This window comes from Danio aesculapii, chromosome 10, assembly GCF_903798145.1.
Source record: "Danio aesculapii chromosome 10, fDanAes4.1, whole genome shotgun sequence".
NCBI lineage: Eukaryota > Metazoa > Chordata > Actinopteri > Cypriniformes > Danionidae > Danio > Danio aesculapii.
In genome coordinates, this window is record NC_079444.1 from 9,359,040 (window position 1) to 9,385,806 (window position 26,767).

General features: G+C 44.1%; 2 protein-coding genes across 3 annotated transcripts in view; both read left to right on the plus strand.

Moving 5' to 3' along the window:
• Positions 1–17,156: 17,156 nt before the first annotated feature.
• Positions 17,157–21,989, plus strand: sub1a (SUB1 regulator of transcription a). The gene is made up of 5 exons (XM_056467625.1): positions 17,157–17,267; positions 17,708–17,777; positions 19,873–19,983; positions 20,084–20,192; positions 21,691–21,989. Exons 2-5 carry the CDS (start codon positions 17,709–17,711, stop codon positions 21,768–21,770), a joined length of 369 nt encoding a protein of 122 aa, XP_056323600.1. The 5' UTR covers positions 17,157–17,267; position 17,708; the 3' UTR covers positions 21,771–21,989.
• Positions 21,990–25,449: 3,460 nt separating this feature from the next.
• Positions 25,450–26,767, plus strand: part of pstpip2 (proline-serine-threonine phosphatase interacting protein 2) — a 35,373-nt gene continuing 34,055 nt past the window's right edge. For both annotated transcript variants that reach the window (XM_056467527.1, XM_056467528.1), the window contains exons 1-2: positions 25,450–25,577; positions 26,210–26,310. In XM_056467527.1, coding sequence (XP_056323502.1) covers positions 25,545–25,577; positions 26,210–26,310 — 134 coding nt within the window. In that variant the 5' untranslated portion in view covers positions 25,450–25,544. The remainder of the gene's footprint in view (positions 25,578–26,209; positions 26,311–26,767) is intronic.

Here is a 26,767-nt window from a genome sequence, read left to right on the forward strand (position 1 = left end):
TTCATGTGATGTAAGTGATTTGATTCGTTTCCCAGAATAAAGAGACCACTTTTGGAGGGTTTCATTGCCGTAAGTTGGTGTCGATTGCAAAAAAATACAACGCAGAGGTCAACAATCGTTACACTGGTGCTGTGTATAATGATTTTTTTTTCTTTGAGATGAAAAATTAACATTTGTCATATTAAACTAGAAACAGTAAATAATAAATTATGTGTAAATCATGTGTTTTGTATTACAAATTCATCATATACGCTTTATCAATGCTTTCCTGTTTTATAAGTCTATTAGACCGTTCTCTGTGATCTGGATGTGTAGAATTGCTCTTCTTTTTTCTCCACTTTTCTGTCTTTTTTCTCCTCACATTCTCAGTCCTGTAGTGTTGTTTTAGGTGAGAACTGACAAAAACAGGTACTGAGATTTGAGCAAAACAAAATGCTGGTCACAAATTAGAAGTCTAAAATGTGAAGTTTTATAGAAAAATGTGGGACTATTTTGGGGTAAGACGTGGGCATTTGATTTTATTTAACCAGCCCTATTTGTTTGAACCAAAGTTTCATACATTATAACTCTTTTTTTTTTATTATTCTTAAAAGTTTTATTAATATGATCAAGCCCACTGGAGTTGTGGATGTGTTTTTTTGGAGCTTTAAAAAAACTACTTAATATAACTCCAACTGCGTTCAACTAAAAAATGAAAGAAATAAACAACTGAATGTGAAGTGAATTACAGGATAATTGTAATTTTGAATTATTTCTTTAATTATGTCAAAGAAGGGCATAATTGTACACAAAAATATAGTTCATTGTGTATTTAGTAGCAGAGTGATAAAACAACAAGCCTTTTTTTTATTATTAAACAGTGGTTTCCTGAACAATATACTTATAAGATCAAACTCACAAACCGGTTTATCGATATAAACAATTCAATTGGGGAAACTCAAAGTTTAAAAGACTTTTATGAATAACAGATTTGTTTCTTACCTTATGATTGACTGTGAGAAGGAACAAAATTACAATGTAGACAAATCCAGACTTGTGTTTTCTCTGTACAGTATGTAAAGATTTGTGTCATGCCACTGAGTACACAGGAATAAGAGTCACAAATCTGAGTGAACAAGGATTATACACTAAAAAAAAATTCTGTAAAAATACAAAGAATGTACTAGCAGAAAATAGCAGCTCATTTCTCTGTTTTTTTTTTTACTTAAATTTCCTTCGTTTAGTAAACGGAAAATTCTGTAAAACTTCCATAAAAAAACAGAAAAATGTACCGATTATTTTCTGCCAGTACATTCTCAGTTTTTTTTTTACGGAATTTCCTTTTTTTAAAAAAAAAAAACGGAAATTTTCGTAAATTTACAGTAACTCCTCAGTACAATTGACCTTTTTTCCGTTAAATGATTATACAAAAACTTCCGTAAACTTTAAATAGAAACATAAATTTGTAAAAACACTTTACCCATAAAATTTTGCTAAAGTACATTAAAATATCATGATAAGGCCAATTTAGCTTTGCAAACATTCATTCATTCATTTTCTTTTCAGCATAGTCCCTTTATTAATCCAGGATCACCACAGCGGAATGAACCGCCAACTCAACCCATCTCTGGGAAACATCCATACACACTCATACACTAGGGGGCAATTTAGTCTTCCCAATTCACCTATAGCGCATGTGTTTGGACTGTGGGGGAAACCCACGCAAAGGCAGGGAGAACATGCAAACTCCACACAGAAACACCAACTGACCCAGCCGAGGCTCGAACCAGCGACCTTCTTGCTGTGAGGCGACAGCACTACCTACTACACCACTGCCTCGCCCTTAGCTTTGCAAACATAGAACAACAAATGAAGCACAATGTACACAAAACTATTTTTTTTAACATTGCATTCAGTAACTTATTACAAAAGAAGAAAACTATAAGCACTGAAATTGAAACAGGTAACATAAATAAATGTCACAGAAGGAAAAGTTAATATTTCATAAATTTATATTTGTATAATCGTTTCCCTCTGTTATTTTCTGCATTTACTTCATTACTCCTTAAACAAATAAACAGGGAATCTGAAACAAACAGGCCTGCAGCTTTTGTAAAAATGCACATGCACATTCAAAAACAAAATTACATAGAACATACAAATTTCTCATGAGCGTGTAAACATACAATATCAGTACTTCATAAAAATTACCTCATAAAAATTACCTCATAAGTAAAACATTTCAGAATGTAAAAATGGTATAGCCAGACTCAGGAAACAAGACTATTGTCCTTTTTTATTAAAAAGAAGAGCATAAATCATGAATTCCATCAGTCTTGGAGGAATGTGGTGATGTTGAGAACAGCAAAAAGCAGGACTCCATGTGTATGTTCATAACCTCTCTGTATGCCAATTTCAGCATTCAAATGTTCAGTGTCTTTAGACAAAGCTCACATTTTCCATGGATTTAAGTCATTTAGAACATCCGCAGCCTTGGAGGACTCCCTTTTATCTCAGCCTATGACCATCGTCCAGGACCTTTTTTCAAGAAAACTGTGAAAGAAAAGAATACTTTTAGCTTCAGAAGTAATGCACTAAATAAAATTGACAAAGTAACACGCCTTTTCAGATTTTTTTTTTTGAAGGGAAAATTGTTTACTTGCCCAATTAGATAAAATCATCAAAAAATATTTTGATATTACATTTCATGTAAACATTTTACATTTAGTTTAGTTCTAATTTTGCAGTGTAAATAATTTCATTTGATTTGTAAGTCCTACAGTACCTTGGTATAACTTAATGCAATAATCAAATGTAAGAAATTTGAAAATTATCCATTTAATAAAAAAAAACCTGCCTTCAAGTAGATGCTTGCAATCAAAGAGCACACACTTTGAACAAAGTAAAGATTTTTCAAAATTGGCAACACCAGAGATGAACTGTACTGGATTTGTCCTTCCACAATCTTTATAAGCACACACAAAAAAGTGTCAAATATTCAGACAATGAAACACTCTTTAAAACACATTGCAAGTCAACATTATGATGGGATTAACATTACTTCAGCTTAAATCATTAAATCAGCCGCCCCACACGCTATTACTTTAACAACAAATTTAACTAATGACTGATGCAGGGTCAGTAGTGATAACTGAGGAGATGATATATACACTCACTAAATCTTCACAAATATCAACTAAACCAGAATTAAAATTGTCGCAGGATGACATTCAGCAACAACCGCGTGGAGTCAAACAAACAAGTGACACAGTAAAAAAACAAAACGTTACGAATGTGTGAAAAAACATCCCCAACAGCACTTAAAGATTAATGTCAGTCAATAATAAATAAATCTGAAACTGAGAAACAGTTTGAACTTTTTTCAGTTGTGATGTTTCTTGAATGTTAATCTATAATAAAGCGTCTTTTAATTTTTAACTCTTACTGTAATGTCGAGAAATACATAAAATATATATATATATATTGCCATGCTTTGAATAATAGTGAAGATTTACCCTTGGTAATGATTAATTAATTTTCTAATTTAAACAACAGAAACACCACAACATACTTTATACTGAACATTTTATAATGTGTGGCTTACCTTTGGATAAATTCTATAGGGAATGTGTCGTCTCCTTTGGTTATTTTATGTTTAAAACATAAAATAAAGACTGGGTGAAGTTCAGAGCCACAATGGGGGACATGATTATTTTACAACTTTTGGATCCACAGCAATCTTTAATTGTCCAGCACTTTAAAAAAAACAAATAAATAAACAGCTGTTAGGGCTAGGCAGTGTAACTATATATCATTACCACCATATAACCAAATATTTATTTATGCTGTAGTTTTGACTCACATACAATGATTTTTATCAAACAATCACAGAAAAATTTGTTTTATACTTTCTTCTGGTGTTTACATATTTGTACACAACTTATTTACAAGGTCCAGGCATTTGAACAAATATATTTATTTAATTTATTGTACCTAAAAATATGATTATTTAAAAATAACAAAAAACAATATAAACCCATTAGAAAGCAGGGGTACACCTGATACTTCGTCGAGCAGCAATTAGTCCTGTAATTCCTGTAAGTCCTGTAATTGATGGAGGGAAGGTAAAACTTGAATCTCATTCAATTAAATTCATTTTTATTCATATAACACATTTTAAAATGTAGATTGTGTCAAAGCAGCTTAACATAGAAGTTCTAGTAAATTAAAACCGCTTCAGTTTAATTCAGCGCAGCTCCACTAGATCCAAACCAACCAATCCAGTGGCAAGGAACAAACTTCACCAATTCATGAATAATTGCAATAATTTTGGCCTGGGGTAAATCAACAGCAAATGTTTTTTTATATTAAATATATGCACAAATACATTTTAATTTGTTATAGTAATTACAAAAAGGAAAAGTTCCAATTTGTGTGCAGGTAAAATTTTTACAACAGCAAAAGAGTCAGAAAAGAAACCATATTGGTGTCCAGAAGCTACTCAGACAGACCAGTCAACAATATAAAGGGGTTCATTGATCATGTTACAAAATAAAGGAGATCACAAATCGGGTTACAAAGAATCTTGAAATCAGACACCATTATAATGTCATTAATCTGTGATTTAAAAACAGTAATAATATAAAAACACACTAATGTGTTTGCAATGTACAAAGTAATGTATTATAATAGACAAAAAAAGAATCTAAACCAACCTTATTTTGGCAGTAAAGATGTTCAGGGCTCTCCTCTAAGAAGAGATGAGCTGTACTGGATTTTATTTCTCATCCATGACCTTTATGAACACACACACACACCACGCACGCACGCACGCACTCACACACACACACACGCACACGCACACACACACACACACACGCACACACACACACACACACACACACACACACAAATTATGTTAATAACAACTATCAGTTCAGTGCTTGATAAAGTCACTAATGTTAAAGAGTTTAAACCAACCTCAGCTGAAAGTTAAGATGTTCAGATCTCTCCTTTAAGAATTCGAGATGAGCTGTACTGGATTTTTTCTTCCAAAATCTCTATGGGCAGACTAAAAAACATGGGCAAATATTCAGGCAACGCAAAGCACTTCACAGACACTGCAAGTAAACATTACGATGGGATTAATGTTACTTTAAATCAGCTGCGAGGACATGCAGCATCAGCTTCGAGGAAGGGCCGGCACATCCATAGAGGCAACCGAGGCGGCAGAATAGAGAGGTCGGCGTCCGCAACACCTCCCTCACCACCCGTGTCCTCAGTTATGTCCGCGACACCTCCCTCACCACCCAAGTCCTCAGTTATATCCACTCCCCGTCGTGATCGTCCTTTGCCTAGAGCGGCAGTTCAGCTTGCTCTGGCCCTGCCTCGAGGACACGCAGCAGCAGCAACCACGTTCAGTCACACAAACGAAAAACACAGTAACTAACGTGCTAAAAACATACCGACGCTATAAAACATGTTGTGGGTCTATAAAATGGGGAAAAATAACTAAAGGACTTACCTTTTCTCCACAGAAGCTTGAGGTGTATCCTTCTCCGACGGCTGACTACAGTGAGGGGTGTGTGTGTACAAGAAATGGCGTTTGCTTCTCACACTGTTCGCGCCGAGATTCTTGCTCCCATAATGCAGTGTGTAACCAAATATACGGGTAAATTGTTTTAAAATGAAAATACGGAAAGTTCCTTCACAATTATACAGCAGTTTTCCCTGTATTTTTACAGATTTTTTTTACAATGTAAGGTTACCATATAAAGGCTAGACATTGGTGTAAATGGCCAGCCCCTGCTCCACAACGCAACTTTGAGGTGCTGTTATTCCATCAGAAACTTATCAAACAAGTTGTGCGTGCTTCACAATGCCACACGATCATGTTTATGTTTCTGTCACGCATTTTTTCATCTTGAGGTGAACATAAGGAGATAATGGAAAATAGAGAAAAGAGTTTTTCCTGGGTCAGTGGGTGGTTTAAGTTACATTTTGATGGATGTCTCCCACTCCCATAATGTCAGAAGAAAAACAATAACAAACTATGCTGCAGGAAGGTTGTGAGTTTCTTTTAAGTAGTAAAATCAGACCATGACCCAGATGTGGAAAAAAGAAATTTAATAAAATGTAGAATTATTAAAACGCAAAAACATAAAGTTAAGGCCCAGACTGAAAGAATGGCTGGCCCCTGGGACAGCTCGCTGGGGCCAGAGACCCTGGAGGCGACAGGCAAGAGACCCTGGTGGTGTAGGGCAAGGGTGCCCTCAAGAGCCCAGACTGCAAGCACAGGGACAGTGGCTTGCCTCTGGGACAGCCCGCTGGGGTCAGAGAACCTAGAGGTGGAGGACAAGGGGACCCTTAAGGGTTCAGACTGCAAGCCCAGGGTGAGTGGCTGGCCCCCAGGGAAGCTCGCTGGGGCCAGAGACCCTGAAAGTAGAGGGCAACTGGCCCTCAAGAGCCCAGATTGCAAGCCCAGGGAGAGTGGCTGGCCCCTGGGACAGCTCGCTGGGGCCAGAGACCTTGGAAGTGGAGGGCAAGGGGACCGTCAAGAGTACAGACTGCAAGCCAAGGGAGAGTGGCTGGGCCCTGGGACAGCTCACTGGGCTATTGACCCTGGCGCTGGAGGGCAAGGGTGCCCTCAAGAGCCCAGATTTCAAGCCCAAGCACAGAGGTTGACCTTGGGACAGCTCTCTGGGGCCTGAGAACCTGGCTGTGGAGGGTTACTGGCCCTCAAAAACCCAGACTGCAAGCCCAGGGAGAGTGGCAAGCCCCCGGGACAGCTTGCTGGGGTCAGAGACCCTGGAAGTGGAGGGCAGGGGGGCCTCAGGAGCCCAGATTGCAAGCCCAGGGAGAGTGGTTGGCCTCCGGGACAGCTTGCTGGGGCCAGAGACCCTGGAAGTGAAGGGCAAGGGTGCCCTCAAGGCCCAGACAGCAAGCCCAGGGAGAGTGGCTGGGCCCAAGGACAGCCTGCTGGGGTCAGAGACCCTAAAGTTGGAGGGCAAGGGGGTCCTCAAGAGCCCAGATTGCAAGCCCAGGGACAATGGTTCGCCTCAGGGACAGCTGTCCTGTGCCAGAGACCCTGGAGATGGAGGGCAAGGGGGCCCTTAAGGCCCAGACTGCAAACCAATGGAGAGTGGCTGGCCCCTTGAAATAGCTCGCTGGGGCCAGGGACCCTGGAAGTGGAAGGCAAGGGGGCCTCAGGACCCCAGCCTGGAAGCCCCGGGACTGTGGCTTGCCTCAGGGACAGCTCACTGGGGCCAGAGACCCTGGAAGTTAAGGGCAAGGGGGACCTCAAGAGCCCAGACTGCAAGTCCAGGGAGAGAGGTTGGACCCTGGGTATTTTGCTATGGGTCAGGGACACCTTAGGTGGAGCGCAAGGTGGCCCTCTGGGGCCAAGACTGCAGATCCAGGGAAAGAGGTTGGCCCCTGTGTAGCTTGCTGGGGTCTGGGACACCTTAGGTGGAGGGCGAGGGGGCCCTAAAGGGCCCAGACTGCAAGTCCAGGGAGAGAAGTTGGCCCCTGGGTAGCTTGCTGGGGTCAGGGACCCCATAGGTGGAGGGCAAGGGGTCCCTAAGGAGCCCAGACAGCAAGTGCAGGGAGTAAAATTGGCCCCTGGTTAGGTTCCTGGTTTTAGGGAACCCTTAGATGGAGGGCAAGGGGGACCTCTGGGGCCCAGACTGCAAGTCCAGTGAGAGAGGTTGGCCCCTGGGTAGCTTGCTGGGCTAAGGCAGACCTTAGGTGGAGGCCAAGTGGGTCCTCTGGGGCCCAGACTGCAAGTCCAGGGAGAGAGGTTGGCCCCTGGGTAACTTGCTGGGGTCTGGACCACTTTAGGTGGAGGGCAAGGGGGCCCTATGCAGCCCAGACTACAAGTCCAGGGAGAGAAGTTGGCCACTGGGTAGCTTGCAGTGATCAGGGACCTCTTAGGTGGAGGGCAAGGGGCCCTAAGGAGCCGAGACTGCAAGTCCAGGGAGAGAGGTTGGTCCTGGGTAGCTTGCTGGGGTCAGGAACCTCTTAGGTGGAAGGTAAGGGGGCCATAAGGAGCCCAGACTGCAAGTCCAGAGAGAAGTTGGCCCCTGGGTAGCTTGCTGGGGTCAAGGACACATTAGGTGGAGGACAAGGGGGCCCTCTGGGGCCCAGATAGCTAATCCAGAGACAGAGGTTGGCCCCTGGGTAGCTTGCTGGGGTAAAGGACCCCTTAGGTGGAGGGCAAGGAGGCCCTCTGGGGCCAAACTGCAAGCCCAAGGAGAGAGGTTGGCCCCTGGGTAGCTTGCTGGGGTCAAGGACCCCTTATGTGAAGGGCAAGGGGGCCATCTGGGGCCCAGACTGCAAGTATAGGGAGAGAGGTTGGTCCCTGGGTAGCTTGCTGGGGTCAAGGACCCCTTAGGTGGAGGGCAAGGGGGCCCTCTGGGGCCCAGACTGCAAGTCCAAGGAGAGAGGTAGGCCCCTGGGTAGCTTGCTGGGGTCAGGGACCCCTTAGGTGGAGGGCAAGGGGGCCCTCTGGGGCCCAGACAGCTAGTTCAGGGAGAGAGGAAGGCCACTGGGTAGCTTGCTGGGGTCAGGGACTCCTTAGGTGGAGGGCAAAGAGGCCCTCTAGGGCCCAGACTGCAAGTCCAGAGTGAGAGGTTAGCCCCTGGGTAGCTTGCTGGGGTCAGGGACCCCTTAGGTGAAGGGCAAGGGGGCCTCTTTTACCCAGACTGCAAGTCCAGGGAGAGAGGTTGGCCCCTGGGTAGCTTGCTGGGGTCAGGAACCCCTTACCTGGAGGGCAAGGGAGCCCTCAGGGCCCAGACTGCAAGTCCACAGAGAGAGTTTGGCCCCTGGGTAGCTTGCTGGGGTCATTGACCCCTTAAGTGGAGGGCAAGGTGGCCACCTAGGGCCCAGACTGCAAATCAAGGGAGAGAGGTTAGCCCCTGCGTAGCTTGCTGGGGTCAGGGACAATTTAGGTGGAGCTCAAGGGGGCCTCTAGGGCCAAGGCTGCAAGTCCAGGGAGAGATGTGGGCCCCTGGGTAGCTTGCTGGGGTCAGGGACCCCTTAGCTGGAGGGCAAGGCAGCCCTTAGGGCTCAGACTGCAAGTCCAGAGAGAGAGGTTGGCCCCTGGGTAGCTTGCAGGAGTCAAGGTCCCCTTAGGTGGAGGGCAAGGGGGCCTCTGGGACCCAGACAGCAAGTCCAGGGAGAAAGGAAGGCCCCTGGGTAGGTTGCTAGGGTCAGGGATCCCTTAGGTGGAGGTCAAGGGCGCCCTCTAGGGCCCAGACTGCAAGTCCAGGGAGAGAGGTTGGCCCCTAGGTAGCTGTCTGGGGTCAGGGACCCTTAGGTGGAAGACAAGGGGGCCTCTGTGGCCCAGATTGCAAGTGCAGGGATAGAGTTAGGCCCCTGGGTAGCTTGCTGGGATCAGGGACCCCTTAGGTGGAGGGCAATGGGGCCTCTGGGGCCCAGACCGCTTGTCCAGGGAGAGAGGTAGGCCCCTGGGTAGCTTGCTGGGGTCAGGGACCCCTTAGGTGGAGGTCAAGGGGGCCTCTGGGTCCCAGACTGCAAGTCCAGGGAGAGATGTAGGCCCCTGGGTAGCTTGCTGGGGTCAGGGTCCCCTTAAGTGAAGGGCAAGGGGGCCCTCTAGGGTCCAGACTGCAAGTCCAGGGAGAGAGGTTGGCCCCTGGGTAGCTTGCTGGGTTCAGGAACCCCTTACCTGGAGGGCAAGGGAGCCCTCAGGGCCCAGACTGCAAGTCCACAGAGAGAGTTTGGCCCCTGGGTAGCTTGCTGGGGTCATTGACCCCTTAAGTGGAGGGCAAGGTGGCCACCTAGGGCCCAGACCACTTGTCCAGGGAGAGAGGTAGGCCCCTGGGGTTAGGGACCCCTTAGGTGGAGGTCAAGGGGGCCTCTGGGTCCTAGACTGCAAGTCCAGGGAGAGATGTAGGCCCCTGGGTAGCTTGCTGGGGTCAGGGACCCCTTAAGTGAAGGGCAAGGGGGCCCTCTAGGGCCCAGACGGCAAGTCCAGGGAGAGAGGTTAGCCCCTGGGTAGCTTGCTGGGGTCAGGGACTCCTTAGGTGGAGGGCAAAGAGGCTCTCTAGGGCCCAGACTGCAAGACCAGGGAGAGAGGTCAGACCCTGGGTAGCTTGCTGGGGTCAGGGACCTCTTAGCTAGAGGGCAAGGAAGCCTTCAGGGCCCAGACTGCAAGTCCAGGGAGAGAAGTTGGCCCCTGGGTAGCTTGTTGAGGTCAGGGACCCCTTAGGTGGAGGTCAAGGGGGCCTCTGGGGCCCAGACAGCTGGTTCAGGGAGAGAGGAAGGCCCCTGGGTAGCTTGCTGGGGTCAGGGACCCTTTAAGTGGAGGTTGAGGGGGCCTCTGGGGCCCAGACTGCAAGTCCAGGGAGAGATGTAGGCCCTTGGGTAGCTTGCTGGGGTCAGAGACTCCTAAGGTGGAGGGCAAGGGGGCCCACTAGGGCCCAGACTGCAAGACCAGGGAGAGAGGTTGGCCCCTGGGTAGCTTGCTGGGGTCAGGGACCCCTTAGCTGGAGGGCAAGGGGGCCTCTGTGGCCCGGACTGCAAGTCCAGGGAGAGATGTAGGCCCCTGGGTAGCTTGCTGGGGTCAGGGACCCCTTAGGTGGAGGACAAGGGGGCCTCTGGGGTCCAGACTGCAAGTCCAGGGACAGAGATAGGCCCTTGGGTAGCTAGCTGGGGTCAGGGATCCCTTAGGTGGAGGGCAGGCGGGCCTCTGGGGCCCAGACAGCTGGTCCAGGGGGGGAGGAGAGCCCCTGGGTAGCTTGCTGGGGTCAGGGACTCCTTAGGCGGAGGGCAAGAGGGCCTTTGGGGCCCAGACTGCAAGTCAAGGGAGAGAGGTTAGCCCCTGGGTAGCTTGCTGGGGTCAGGGACCCTTTGGGTGGAGGTCAAAGGGGCCTCTGGGGCCCAGACTGCAAGTCCAGGGAGAGATGTAGGCCCCTCGGTAGATTGCTGGGGCCAGGGACCCCTTAAGTGGAGCGCAATGGGGCCCTATAGGGCCCAGACTGCTAGTTCAGGGAGAGAGCTTAGCCCCTGGGTAGCTTGCTGTGATCAGGGAACCCTTAGGTGGAAGGGAAGAGAACCCTCAGGGCCCAGACTGCAAATCCAGGGATTTTCCTTGCCTACCACCTAAGGGGTCCCTGACACCAGCAAGCTACCCAGGGGCTAACCTCTGTCCCTGGTCTTGCAGTCTGGGCCCTAGAGGGCCCCCTTGTCCTCCACTTAAGGGGTCTCTGACCCCAGTAAGCTACCCAGGGGCCTACATCTGTCCCTGGACTTGCAGCCTGGGCCCCAGAGGCCCCTTTGACCTCCACCTAAAGGGTCCCTGACCGCAGCAAGCTACCCTGGTGCTAACCTTTTTCCCTGGACTAGCAGTCTGGGCCCTAGAGGGCCAAATTGCCCTCAACATAAGGGTTACCTGACCCCAGCTAGCTACCCAGAGGCCTCCCTCTATCCCTGGACCAGCTGTCTGGGCCCCAGAGGCTCCCTTGCCCTCCACCTAAGGGATCCCTGACCCCAGCAAGCTACCCAGGGGCCTACCTCTCTTCCTGGACTTGCAGTCTGGGCCTCAGAGGCCCCATTGCTTTCCACCTAAGGAGTCCCTGACCCCAGCAAACTACCCAGGGGCCTTCTTCTCTCCCTGGACCAGCTGTCTGGGCCCTAGAGGGCCCCCTTGCCCCTACTTAAGGGGTCCCTGATCCCAGCAAGCTACCCAGGGGCCTACATCTCTCTCTGGACTTGCAGTCTGGGAACCAGAGGCCCCCTTGACCTCCACCTAAAGGGTCCCTGACCCCAGCAAGCTACCAAGGGGCTAACCTCTCTCCCTGGACTTGCAGTCTGGGCAATACGCTTATTTCACGCGGCCGCCATTTTAAAGAACCAAAGCGAGGCTGCGGTGGGAAGAAACCCGGAAGTATAGGACAAGGACTGTACACATTACAGTAACATGATGTGGAATACACACCTCCAGCTGTTGCCGAGATTTCAAATTGCAGAACTGGTGTAAACATCACTTTAATATCATTCAGTAAGTTTAATTTAGAAAATTAAAAGCAATTTAGCATCAAACAACATCACAATCTCTTTAAGAGTAATATGCTCAAGTGTCCTCCTAGGCTTCAGATCATGGCAGCAGGTAAACACCGTGGGGACACTTCCCTGCTTCAGTCTATGTTACCCAGTGAGCGCTAAAACACTGTAGCACGCCCTCGTGTTGTCTGTAATAGTGTTGTCCCGGTACTGAAGTTTTAAAACCATCTATTTCCCGCTGAGTTTTTGACTCGACTGATCTTCACGGCTGCTTCGCGTTCCAGTCTCCTTGTATCTGTGTTTGCACTCAGTTTACTGCCCTTCACCCAGTGCAAACACAGATACACGGAGACGCGAGCGGAAACAGCCATGAAGATCAGTCGAGTCATCAAGCAGATCGCTCGGCTCGTCTGTGTTTGTACTCGGTAAACAGCGGAGGGTGAACTGATGACCTTCTCGGCCAATCACAAGCTATTCTGTTGATCACGTGAACACAATGGCAAATCAGCGCTGTTTTAAGAAAGCCGTCAACAGTGCTTTAAATGTAAGCGGGAAATTGATGGTTTTTCTTTTAATTCAGTATCGTGACAAGTCTAATATAGTGAAAGAATCAGTTCATTAACTTGAGTTTGATAAATGGCATCTAAAACGTGTGTTTGGGAAAGAAAACGTTAGCTAACTAGTGCCATTTCCCCTAACTTAGCTGAAAATGAGCTCTGATATCCCTTTTTATTTTCACCATTCATTCAGGACGGACCTTCGGGTCACTCGGAAGGCGGTGAAATGATAAATTTGTGTCACTTTCTCTTCGCTGATAAGATATACAGCCAAGTACACAACGTTCTAATGTAACTCCCAACGATACTTCCGGGTTTCTTACCACCGCAGCCTCGATTTCGCTTTTAAAAATGGCGGCCGCGTGAAATCAGTCTATAGAGGGCCAAATTGCCCTCCACTTAAGGGGTCCCTAACCCCAGCCAGCTACCCAGGGGCCTTCCTCTCTCCCTGGACCAGCTGTCTGGTCCCCAGAGGCCCCCTTGCCCTCCACCTGCGGGGTCCCTGACCCCAGCAAGCTACCCAGGGGCCTATATCTCTCCTTGGACTTGCAGTCTGGTTCCCAGAGGCCCCCTTGAGCTCCACCTAAAGGGACCCTGACACCAGCAAGCTACCCAGGGGCTAACCTCTCTCGCTAGACTAGCACTCTGGGACCTAGAGGGCCCCCTTGCCCTCCACTTAAGGGGTCCCTGATCCCAGCAAGCTACCCAGGGGCCTACCTCCCTCCCTGGACATGCAGTCTGGGCCCTAGAGGGTCCCCTTGCCCTCCCCATAAGGGGTCCCTGACCCCAGCTATCTACCCAGGGGCCTACCTCTCTCCCTGGACTTGTAGTCTGGGCCCTAGAGGGCCCCCTTGCCCTCCACTTAAGGGGTCCCTGATCCCAGCTAGCTAGCCAGGGGCCTACCTCTCTCTCTGGACTTGCAGTCTGGGCCCCAGAGGCCCCATTGCCCTCTCCTAAGGGGTCCCTGACCAAAGCAAGCTACCCAGGGGCCTACCTTTTTCCCTGGACTAGCGGTCTGAGCCCCAGAGGCCCCATTGCCCTCTACCTTAGGGGTCCCTGACCCCTGCAAGGTACCCTAGGGCCATCTTATCTCCCTGGACTTGCAGTCTGGGCCACAGAGGCCCCCTTGCCCTCCCCTTAAGGGGTCCCTGACCCCAGCAAGCTACCCAGGGTCCAACCTCTCTCCCTGGACTTGCAGTCTGGGCCCCAGAGGCCACCTTGAGCTCCACCTAAAGGGTCCCTGACCCCGGAAAGCTACCCAGGGGCTAACCCCTCTCCCTGGACTTGTAGGCTGGGCTCTAGAGGGCCTCCTTGCCCTCCACTTAAGGGTCCCTGACCCCAGCAAGCTACCCAGGGGCCAACCTTTGTCCCTGGACTTGCAGTCTGGGCCCTAGAGGGCCCCCTTGTCCTCCACTTAAGGGGTCTCTGACCCCAGTAAGCTACCCAGGGGCCTACATCTGTCCCTGGACTTGCAGCCTGGGCCCCAGAGGCCCCTTTGACCTCCACCTAAAGGGTCCCTGACCGCAGCAAGCTACCCTGGTGCTAACCTTTTTCCCTGGACTAGCAGTCTGGGCCCTAGAGGGCCAAATTGCCCTCAACATAAGGGTTACCTGACCCCAGCTAGCTACCCAGAGGCCTCCCTCTATCCCTGGACCAGCTGTCTGGGCCCCAGAGGCTCCCTTGCCCTCCACCTAAGGGATCCCTGACCCCAGCAAGCTACCCAGGGGCCTACCTCTCTCCCTGGACTTGCAGTCTGGGCCTCAGAGGCCCCATTGCTTTCCACCTAAGGAGTCCCTGACCCCAGCAAACTACCCAGGGGCCTTCTTCTCTCCCTGGACCAGCTGTCTGGGCCCTAGAGGGCCCCCTTGCCCTCCACTTAAGGGGTCCCTGATCCCAGCAAGCTACCCAGGGGCCTACATCTCTCCCTGGACTTGCAGTCTGGGAACCAGAGGCCCCCTTGACCTCCACCTAAAGGGTCCCTGACCCCAGCAAGCTACCAAGGGGCTAACCTCTCTCCCTGGACTTGCAGTCTGGGCAATAGAGGGCCAAATTGCCCTCCACTTAAGGGGTCCCTAACCCCAGCCAGCTACCCAGGGGCCTTCCTCTCTCCCTGGACCAGCTGTCTGGTCCCCAGAGGCCCCCTTGTCGTCCACCTACGGGGTCCCTGACCCCAGCAAGCTACCCAGGGGCCTATATCTCTCCTTGGACTTGCAGTCTGGTTCCCAGAGGCCCCCTTGAGCTCCACCTAAAGGGTCCCTGACACCAGCAAGCTACCCAGGGGCTAACCTCTCTCGCTGAACTAGCACTCTGGGACCTAGAGGGCCCCATTGCCCTCTCCTAAGGGGTCCCTGACCCCAGCAAGCTACCCAGGGACCTACCTTTTTCCCTGGACTTGCAGTCTGGGCCACAGAGGCCCCCTTGCCCTCCATTTAAGGGGTCCCTGACCCCAGCAAGCTACCCAGGGTCCAACCTCTCTCCCTGGACTTGCAGTCTGGGCCCCAGAGGCCACCTTGAGCTCCACCTAAAGAGTCCCTGACCCCGGAAAGCTACCCAGAGGCTAACCCCTCTCCCTGGACTTGTAGGCTGGGCTCTAGAGGGCCTCCTTGCCCTCCACTTAAGGGTCCCTGACCCCAGCAAGCTACCCAGGGATCTACCTCTCTCCCTGTACTTGCAGTCTGGGCCCTAGAGAGCCCACTTGCCCTCCACATAAGGGGTCTCTGACCCCAGCTAGCTACCCAGGGGCCAACTTCTCTCCCTGGACTTGCAGTCTGTGCCCCAAAGGCCCCCTTTACCTCCACCTAAGGGGTCCCTGACCCCAGCAAGCTACCCAGGGGCCAACCTCTGTCCCTGGACTTGCAGTCTGGGCCTTAGAGAGCCCCCTTGCCCTCCACATAAAAGGTCCCTGACCCCAGCAAATTACCCAGGGGCCTACCTCTCTCCATGGACTAGCTGTCTGCGACCCAGAGGCTCCCTTGCCGTCCACAAAAGGGGTCCCTGACCCCAGCTAGCTACCCAGGGGCCTACCTCTCTCCCCGAACCAGCTGTCTGGGCCCCAGAGGCCCCCTTGCCCTTCACCTAAGGGATCCCTGACCACAACAAGCTACCCAGGGGCTAACCTCTCTCCCTTGACGTGCAGTCTGGGCCCTAGAGGACCTCCTTGCCCTCCACTTAAGGGGTCCCTGACCCCAGCAAGCTACCCAGGGCCCTACCTCTCTCCCTGGGCTTGCAGTCTGGGCTGTACACGACCCACTTACCCTGCACATAAAGGGTCCCTGACCCCAGCAAGCTACCTAGGGGCCTTCATCTCTCCCTGGACTTGCAGTCTGTGCCCCAGAGGCCCCCTCTGCCTCCACCTAAGGGTTCCCTGACCCCAGCAAGCTACCCAGGGGCCAACTTCTTGCCCTGGACTTGCAGTCTGAGCCCTGAGGGCTCCCTTGCCCTCCAGCGAAGGGTTCCCTGACCCCAGCAAGCTACCCAGGGGCCTTCCTCGCTCCCTGGACCAGCTGTCTGGGCCCTTAGAGGCCCCCTCTGCCTCCACCTAAGGGGTCCCTGACCCCAGCAAGCTACCCAGGGGCCAACTTCTTTCCCTGGACTTGCAGTCTGAGCCCTGAGGGCTCCCTTGCCTTCCACCTTAGGGGTCCCTGACCCCAGCAAGCTACCCAGGGGCTAACAACTCTCCCTGGCCTTGCAGTCTGGGCCCTAGAGGCCCCCCTTGCCCTCCACTTAAGGGGTCCCTGACCCAAGCAAGCTACCCAGGGGCCTACATCTGTCCCTGGACTTGCAGTCTTGGCCCCAGAGGCCCCCTTGACCTCCATCTAAAGGGACTCTGACCCAAGCAAGCTACCCAGGGGCTAACCTCTCTCCCTTGATTTGCAGTCTGGGCCCTAGAGGGCCACCTTGCCCTCCACTTAAGGGGTCAATGACCCCAGCAAGCTACGCAGGGGCCTACGCCTCTCTCTGGACTTGCAGTCTGAGCCCTAGAGGGCACCCTTGCCCTCCACTTAAGGGGTCCTTGACCCCAGCAAGCTACCCAGGGGCCTACCTCTCTCCCTGGACTTGCTGTCTGGAACCTAGAGGGCATACTGTACATGGCACTGGAGGAATGACATATATGTTTGAATAATAAATGTCATCCTGCATTTAAAAGCTAGTTGTCTGACAAATGTTTCCCAACTGCAGTGTGTTGATGCGTTGTTGCCACCTTTTGGCAGAGAGGGTGGTAAGTAGGACAAAGTAAATAAATAAATAAATAAATAAATAAATAAATAAATAAATAAATAATTAAATAAATAGTGTCTGAATAAAAGTGTACGAAAATGATAATGACCCTTCGAAGCGTGTATGAGCCTAGCCTATATTTTTTATTTCACATTTATAGGCCAAAGTAAACTCGTCATGTATAGTATTTCTGTGACAATTCTCCTCCAAAAGTAGTTTGACTGTAGGTTGCTAAAGAAACAGACTACGTATTTTTGAAACTGTTAACATAAAATTACAGTTGACATTAACGTATAATCAAAATTTTAAATAAAAAAGCCCACAATAATCATGAACAGTAAAAACTACACTTCCCATAATGCACTTCTTTAAGAGCGCTTCCTGGTACATTCTGCGAGCGCGCGCTCAGCACAGGTTTTGCAGAAAGGGACGATCGCGCGCATCGGCTTGTGTTTCACCTCAGTTCACCCTACATTTATCTTACAACATCACGTAAGTTATTTGATACACGCAGCTGATCGTAATATTCGAGCATGATTAGATAATTAACCGACATGTTGAAACAACCGATTTTTCCCATTGAATGAAACTGTTGGCAAATGGCCATCTTGGTGCGCGTTCATATTCGGCCTTGTTGGTTCTTATAACGTTAGGCTAGTAGTTATCAACGACCGACGCCCCTTGGCTCTTTTCTCTTCCACACATTTTAAAGCTGCAAGAAGCAGCAATTAAACCTAAAACAACCTAATCAATTGCTATTTTGTTGCATTACGACGTGCATATTAACGTTAGAGCATCATTGCAAAGCACGAGGATGCAGTCGGAAATGGTTACCTTTACGTATATTATGCACATTGTTTTTGTCAATATATTAATGATTCTCACAGTTGTGTTTTGGTTTTTAGTGTAAATTGCATTGTCGTTGTTTTCAGAATGCCGAAGTCAAAGGAAGTGCTGTCTTCAACCTCAGGCAGCGATTCGGACAGTGAAGTTGACACGAAGGTATAGAAATGAACGAAACCAACCCAACATTACTCTTTAAACAAAGTCAGGAAAATCACACTGCATCCAACCTTATTTGTTATTTCTTCAGAATAACCACCTGTTTGTTTTTTTTGTTGTTGTTGTCAGAACAGTAAATTGTTGATATAGAAACTCTAAAGGCCCATTTAGGGCAAATTCTGCCATTTTGAGCAAAATAATGTCAAAACTATGCTCAGTGTTTGCAATCAGCCGCTAGAGTGAACTTTTATTAAGGAAATACCTTGAAACTGCCTTTTGTAGTTATGACAAAAAATCTTTCCAAGATGACGAACACTGAAGTAAATAATGTAGACATAATTCAATAGTTTATTTAATACCTGTGTTTCTATAAGTCAGGTAATGCCATCTTCAAATGCTATTGAAACATTCCCACTTATAAAGTTGTAATTACAGAGTTGTCACATTCATGTATTTTGTTTTTTGGAAAGAATAAAACATAATGTCCATTTATTAAGAATTCAGGAATTATCTATTTCTTCAAATAGTTATTCAGAAATGTAAATATGTGTCAGTTCAACGTAAACATGACATAGTTGTTGTGGATTAAAAACTACACTAAAGGCTCTTTTTCACTTCATGGTACGGCATGGTTTAGTTAGGTACGGCTCATTTTTGTGGGCTTTTCCTCTGAATTTTGTACAGAGTACCTGGTAATATTTTGTACCTTCTCAGGTGAGGGGCCAATCGAATAATATCTTTACAAAATGATGTACACACATAACTGATTATTGATTTGTCAGAGAGAATCTTCACTACCAGTGTCATTGGATTTACAACTTGAAAGACTAAACCAACTATATTTAAACAGCTGCAGCCAGTGCTGTATTTACAGTTAAAAATGCTGGGGTCCTTGTTAAGACTTGAACGTCCAATCAGCCGAAAGCTGCCTCAAATAGCATGTCCATCATCACAAACATCTCCTTTTTGTTCTCCTAACACAAATTGATCAAGTTAACTTAATTGTTCTTAAAAATTTAAGTGGATTGAACATAGAACAATTAAGTTGTCAAAAAAAAAACTAAAGAATTGTGTCATTTCAACTCATTTTAAATAAATGGTTTGAACAAGTAACAAGTGTAATTTTTTTGTGTTGCAGTGTAATGTGTATTTATATAGCGCATTTACTGTGTATGGCCATACACCCAAAGCACTCATCCACAATCATGCATGAGGGGGGTCTCTCCACACCACCACCAGTGTGCAGCAGCCACATGACAATGGCGCCAGTGTGCTCACCACACACCAGTTATAGGTGAAGTGGAGAGACAGTGATAGAGCCAGTTCGGCGAATGGGAGTGATTAGGAGGCCATGATGGGTAAGGGCAGACAGAGGGAATTTAGCCAGGACACCAGGGTTACACCCCTACACTTTACGAGAAGTGCCATGGGATTTTTAATGACCACAGAAAGTCAGGATCTCTGTTTAACAAAAGGCTGCACTCACTGACAGTATAGTGTCCCCTTCACTTTACTGGGGTGTTAGGACTCACAGAGTCAATGTAGATTGAGTGCCCCCTGCTGGCCTCACTAACATCACTTCCAACAGCAATCTAGTTTTCCCATGTAGGTTCCCATGTTTGCTAACAGTGCTCAGATGTTTTGAATTCCTGGAACTAGCTTTGTATTGGCCTGAATTAATTTGAAGTCCTTGATTCATCCATTTGATTTTGTCTTAAAGGCACAGTATTTAAGATTTCTGTATTCATAATTTTTTTCAATAAAAGTAAATCTATTAAATGTAGATTTAAATGATAAAATCACAATGTTTATAAAACTTGAATTGATTACCACATCAATGAAGTTGATTTCTGTGTGAGTCTTTTCTGATTGACTTTCATTGGCTGTGGTAGTGAAGTGAATACAACATATCCCATGATTCCACACTTTTTACATCATCATCAAGTTAGGCATTTGCTTATTTGCTTGCTTTTAAGCAGCAGTGGTTCTAACATATTGCCTTAATTGAAAAACAAATATATTACGAATTAGTGGAGAAATCAGGGCCTTAATAGTCTGTCACTCATTTTGCATTCAATAAAATTTTGTATTTCAGGCCAAGAGAAAGAAGCAGGCAACACCAGAGAAACCATCAAAAAAACAAAAAAGCGGAGAAAGTTCATCTGCCTCCAAAAGCAGCAGCAATAAAAATGATAATATGTTCCAGGTGAAGAATTTAACTGAGATGAAATGACATGCATGTTTAACTTTACTGAATTCTATATACATCATGTATGTGTTTTTCATAGTATTTTTTTCTTTTAAAGATAGGAAAGATGAGGTATGTGAGTGTTCGGGATTTTAAAGGAAAGGTGCTTATTGATATCCGGGAATACTGGATGGACCAAGAGGGTGAAATGAAACCAGGCAGGAAAGGTATGTGGTTGTTTTATCAGCGGTTCAAATTATGGCTGCACAATATATGGAAATAATTATTGTTATTGTGATAATAATTTATGCAATATCCACATCGCAGAGAATTAATTAAGCTAATTTTATGTGCCAAGCATTCAATGCAACATGCATAGGCTGTTTATCCAAATCTGACCAATCAGATGGAGCCGGGTGAAACTAGAGCTGAAAATAAAAACAAATGCTGGAAAACAAAAGGCAAACAGCCAATAAGAATCAGAATATCTGCCGATGTTTTCAGACATTTGTTGTGTTTTAACATCTAAATGTTTGCACCTTGACATTGAGATTTAATTAGCTCAGAAAAATAACTATTAGCTGTTTATTTTAGTATGATCATTACACAAATATTTTAATATATGTTTAAAAATAAATGCTGATAAAATAGCATTTTTATGTTCCCCTGGAGAAATGTCAGTCTATAGCGATCGCTGATTGGCTCCTGTACTAGAAGGCGGGGCTTCATTCGCCATATTGACTGTTAAACTTCCCTATTCAAAGTTATACAAGTGACAAATCTTGCGTATTCTATAGTCTTTGGTTTAGCTGCACAGTATTGGAACAATCTGACATTGTGATATTTTGTTTTGCTGCAATATATGTTGCAATATGAATATAATTTCACCAGATGATTTGAATAGCTCTATTTGGAAAGATTTCATTCATTTAGATCGACTTGAGGGATCAACTCTTTTTTTATCATGAAATAAAATAAATTACAAGCATATCTAAACATGTCAGAGCAAAAATAAAAGTTAATAACACTGCTTTATAGTTTTCTGGAGGGTCTAACAGTATTCAACTACAGAAATTGCACAAACAAACGTAAAATAACATGGTCATCACTGTGTAAATAATTTTCAAAAATAGTATTTATCTTTTATTCTTTAATAATAAAAAAAAATAACAATAATCTAATCCTGCGACGTGACTATTGCGGATACACACATTGCGATATTGATGCTCAAACAATAGATAGTACAGCCCTACATTGTAGTGTCTATAGTTTTCATGTACACTTGCATGTATATATATTAAATCAATTCATATACTTATGTCAATGTGAAGTTGCTGAGACTTTTGAGTATGTTGATGTACTTCCAACTAAAACAGAATATTAAGTATGGGGCAGCGCTTTTTTTGCACATCATTCCCTTATAGCAAACTAATGGTTAGAAGGGGTGTGGTTTAAGAATATTGTGGCTGTAGCCATCAAACTGACGTCGACTGACGCCTTTCCAAACATGGAAGCAAATGGTCAGGCTTTGATTGAAGATTACCAAAAAAAAAAATGCTTTCAGTGGTTTAACTTCTTGAAACTGTAAGAATAAGAATGTGCACTACCAAAAAACTTTTTCACACATTTTTTCACACAGTCTGTAACAACGGTTATTTAGATTTTTTGTGCATAAGGGTGTAATGTTGTTAGTTTTTTAAAGTTGTATTTTTGTGTTTATTACAGGTATTTCACTCAACCCAGAGCAGTGGAACCAACTTAAAGAGCAGATAAGTGAGATCGACGATGCCGTGAAGAGGACATAAGTCCTGCCACTGACAACCTGGATGCTCTTTTTAAAACAGATTTTCACCCCACTCCTGCCTATCCTGCCATTTTAAGGTTTTATTAAAGTAGTTGTCAATTGTATGATGCCTTTTCTATTTGAGCGTTTCAACGTGTTGGTTTTAAAAGGGGTTGGATAGAAAGATGACTGGTTTTAGCTTGTGCCCTGAATTTTCAATAAAGTTGATGGAAATGGACAACGATTGTTTATTTTGAGTTACATATTTGCTGCTGAACATGTATAGTTTCGCAGGTTCCACACATATATTAAGCAGCCCTTATTTCAATATTAATAATCAGCAAACAATAAAAAAACAGGTAAAATTATAATTGTAATATTTATGAATTGATTTATTTAAAGTAAAGTTTATTAAATTTATTTAAAGCATAAGAAGCATATTTCAAAAGCAATAATACAAAACATACAGACTACAGACATTTGAAAGGTAGCTTTAGTTGAATTAATGAACTATTCAAATGTTTACAACTTGTTTCAGCTATTTTAAACAGTAAAAATGTTTCTAGATACGCAGTTATATTAAAATAATCTTGTAGTAAATGTAATTAGAATTTTTTCGTATTGTGGATAATTCAAATATCTAAAGCAAAGACGCCCAAAGTAGGGTCCGCAGGCCAATGTTGGCCCATTGTAACCTTTAATTTAGCCCACCATCCCATTTGAGAGGAGAAGTGAGTATGATGGTGAGGGTTGGGGCGAATGCCTTTAACACAGAGATCGTCATTTCTAATTTGGCGTAACCTTTTTTGTTTGTTTTATTGCTGAACGTCAAAAAAAGGCAAACTATAAGTAAATGTAAATAAATCTGATTTTAAATACAGTCACTCGATGGATAGAGGACTATGCATGCAGAAGCAAATCAAGTAGTGTAATTCTGTTATATATGTGATTGTTTTGTTTTTATTGTAATAACTTCATTATTAAATGTTAAAAAATACTGTATTATTCTGTATGTATTCTGTAATATAAAGTAATTTTTTCTATTCTTTTTTTTTTTTAACATTATTAAATAAACTAGGAAATTATCCAAGGCAACTATATTTACCTTCGGCCCACTAGTCTCAATTAAGAATTGGTGACTATTTAAAGCTATTGATTGGTTTCACCGTCCTACTTTCGTGTAATTCACAATTGCAACTTCATAGTTCAGTCACTAGATGGTGAAAAAGTTCAGTAAAGTCTGAGGGTCCGTTTTCTTTTCCACACAGCTGTCTCGGGACAGACGTGAATTAGACATGAGTTTAGGATTTTCTCACTAATTTTCTTTTTTTTTTAAACATTTATTAAACAAACCAGGAAATTTCTCATGGCAACTATTTACCTTCAGCCCAATTAAGTTTGGTTTTTGACCATTCATAAGAAAAAGTTTGAGCTCCTTTGATCTAAAGTATTGGTGACTTTATTTAAAGGTACAATTCCTGCTATTAATAAACCATGACTTTTGTCTCAATATGCTGCTTATTAAAAGTGATTAAGGTATATTTACTGTAGGTACTGGTATCAGAGACGTAGAATATTATGGAGAATATGTACTTAAGCACAAATAAACAGTCAATATCTTACTAATGGGCAGGTAATAAGCTAGTTGTGATAAATATTTACCAAGCTCTTCATAACAATTATTCACATTTTCATAAACTTTAAAGCAGCACTGTAGCTTTAAGAAAGGCTTTAGAACATGCAGCATTGACTTATTTACAGAATTTACCCTAAGGGGTTATGAAAGGGGGTTAAAGGGATAGTTCACCCAAAATTGAAAATATACTCGCTGTTTTCTTACCTTCAATTGGTTCTATGCCTTTATGAGTTCTTTGCTTCTGTTAAATATCTCAAAAGCAGATATTTTGAAGAAAGCTGAAACCACTGATGTCCATAGAAAGAAAGAAAAAATATTATGTAAGTCAATGGTTAGAGGATTTCAGGATTTTTCAAAATATCCTTTTGTGTTCAACAGAAGAAGGAATCATAAAGGATTTAAACGAGTATATTGAGTTTGTAAAAGAAATAAATGACAGAATGTTATTATCAATTAATATTTGATTGAATTTTCTCTTAAATGAACTAAGCAAATTATATATATATATATATAGCGGTTACCAGCAGTTTTTCTGATTTCAAATACATATTTCAAATACAAAATAGTATTTTGTAATTTTTTGTATTTTAGAAAGAGATGATGAAAATGGGTTAATATTTTATATCAAAATACTTTAGCGTCTTGTATTTTTGTAGTTCAAAATACTGTAAAATGAATCTACATGATGACATCATAAAATGCAGCCTTAGATTGAAGCTTTCTCAGTTATTTGCCTAGACTTGAGATTAGAACAGATTTTTTTTTTTATATTAAAGAAGGTGGATAATGCTTGGAGTATAGAAGAAAATGATGCATGGCAGTACCTACAATACTTCACTGGCTGTTTAAATTTCCAGTGTAGTCAATGAAGAGAAAATATGTCTGCCTAAAGATGTCAAAGTGGGACAATATATGAAACACAAATAATAATACAGCAATTCAGTCTATGCAGACTAGTAAAAAACACCTGACTCTGGTTATGCGGCATCAACAGGATATATATGAAGACTTTATTTACAAAAATTTATGTTTTTTTTTTTTTTTTTTTTTAGTAAATTTGAGATGTCATGTTTTTATGTTGTGCAGAAATTGTATAAAATTACATATGGAAATGACTAACTGTTTTTTAGTTTTCAGAAATAATATTCACTGAAGAGTTCAATTGCATAAATCTAGATTTAAGAAAAATTCTGTGAAAAAAATTAAAGACTTCATATGTAAATGTTTTAAAATATAACAATGTTAAGAGATTGAATAATCCTGATACATATTATATAAATTTTACTGGCCACACAGTGGGTGGAAACATAAACAACAGATACTATATTTGAACTCATTATATGCATTGAACAGGGCTTTCTGTATTAAATTTATATTAAAATATACTAAATGAATAAAAAAGAAACAAGTGAAAAAATGTATAGATATCTACTCATGCTCAGAGAACCGCTGTTGTTACCAAATATTGCTTACTTTACATTTAACAGTGAAGAGATTGATCGAAAAGGCCTATTCATGGAAGGTTTGCAAAGTTGCAAAGTGGTTCATGCTCACTCGTAAAAGTATTTTGTAGTATTTTTTAAAATACAAAAATACAGCATTTTATCTTGATACATTTGTGGCTGATGTAGTCTATTTTGATACACCTAAAAAGAAGGCATTTGGTATTTTATTTTGGTAATGTATTTTTGCCCATCCCTGATAATAAAAGTAACAAAAGTAAGTTGGTGGTACGTTTGGAACCTGGAATATGCTTTGGGCCCTCAAATCACAAAATTCGAGACAATATTCAACAAACATGATCTAAATGTAATTTTTAAAGTCTTTTTTTGTGTGTGTTGCAATGTTAGACATACACAATCCAAAATTGATTGGTTAGATCGTGCTTTTTTCGTGTAATTCACGATTGCAACTTCATAGTTCGGTCACTAGATGGTGAAAAAGTCTACTAAAGCCTGAGGGTCCGTTTTCTGTTCCACAGCAACTCTCGCTCTCGGGACAGACGTGATTAAGACGCGAGTTTAGGACCCTGAGGCGTGTTTCTTTAACGCTTTATGTGCAGCAAACCATCACGCTGATGTGAAATCAGTCACTGGGTTTATTACAGACTTGATACGGAACTTCACAGTCACTTTCGCAGTGAGCAAAACGGCAGCAGCAATGAGAGAACAACATTTCAAGGATAATTTCTGGGTAAGGTTTTCGTGTTTTGGGCAAGGCATGAAGTCATTGCTTAGTTAAAATATAATTAAGATACTGTTTAATTTGTGTTATACTAAATAATATCCAACTTACTCTGATTCGATATATTTAACAACTTTTAAAATTTTTTAGTTTGAGGTCGACCGTCTCACATAACGAAACAACGTTGATTTCCTTAAGGGAAGTGTGGTCAACACATTGAGTTGCCTTATTGAGATAACCAAACAGTTTTAAAATATTACACTAAAAAACATACAAGTAAAATAATATGTTGGCAGTTTTATACTGAATTGTGTCTTCTTGTTTTTGACTATTGGCAATTTCAGTATGGGAACGTTACAGACTTTATTTGGCAAAGCAGGCAATAAGGTGCAATTTAGTATTGTTTTTGTTAGCTTTATTTTGGTATGTATTTTATGTTGACTGTAGCTTTGGGTATGATGCTATGTCTGCCCCTCAGACCCATAAATTACACAGACTGATGTGTGTAATGATAGTCAACAGTTTAAACCACCGTGTTTCTAAAGGATACAGTGGTGAATTTATGATCATCCATATAGCTTTGTGTTGAATATTGAGGTTGGCAAACATTTGTTGTCTATTTTTGTGTGTTATTGGTACAGAACACCGATATCACCTGTACAGCTGGATATGACACCATAATCCAACACTTGAATGATGGGAAAAGGACCTGTAAGGAAATCGAAGACTTCATGAAAGCCAGGTAAGATATTGACTAGAATCACAACACACTTTTCTTTTCACCTCAAACTATTTCATCCCACAGCTATAAAATCCTGAAAACCATATTTAGTGTATTTGCGTCTAGCTTCAGGGAAATTACAGTAACCGAATTCATAAAAAAGGAGGAAAAATTGTCCCATGGCTAGCATTGTTGCAAGATTTCCTGTTGTTCATGTGAAAATGATTTACAGTTTTAATTTTCTCCATGAGCTACTGTTTTGTCAAGGAGTTACAGAAACAAATCCTGGAATTTAACGTCAACATGCTATCAAAATGGACAATTTGACTTTGTTAAGCAATGTTTAATGTTTTTAAAGTACCCCACACAAATACTATAGTAATGATAGTAAATACTACAGGGTGTCATGTATTTTGTTTTGTGAAGTAAATTAATTCATCTGTTGTGGTATTTCTATGTCTGCTATGGTAATTTAACA

Coding starts and splice junctions, on each gene's coding strand:
- sub1a (XM_056467625.1), top strand. CDS start 17,709: ATGCCGAAGTCAAAGGAAGTGCTGTCTTCAACCTCAGGCAGCGATTCG. Junction 17,778..19,872: donor ACAGTGAAGTTGACACGAAG/GTATAGAAATGA, acceptor TTTGTATTTCAG/GCCAAGAGAAAGAAGCAGGC. Junction 20,193..21,690: donor AATGAAACCAGGCAGGAAAG/GTATGTGGTTGT, acceptor TGTTTATTACAG/GTATTTCACTCAACCCAGAG.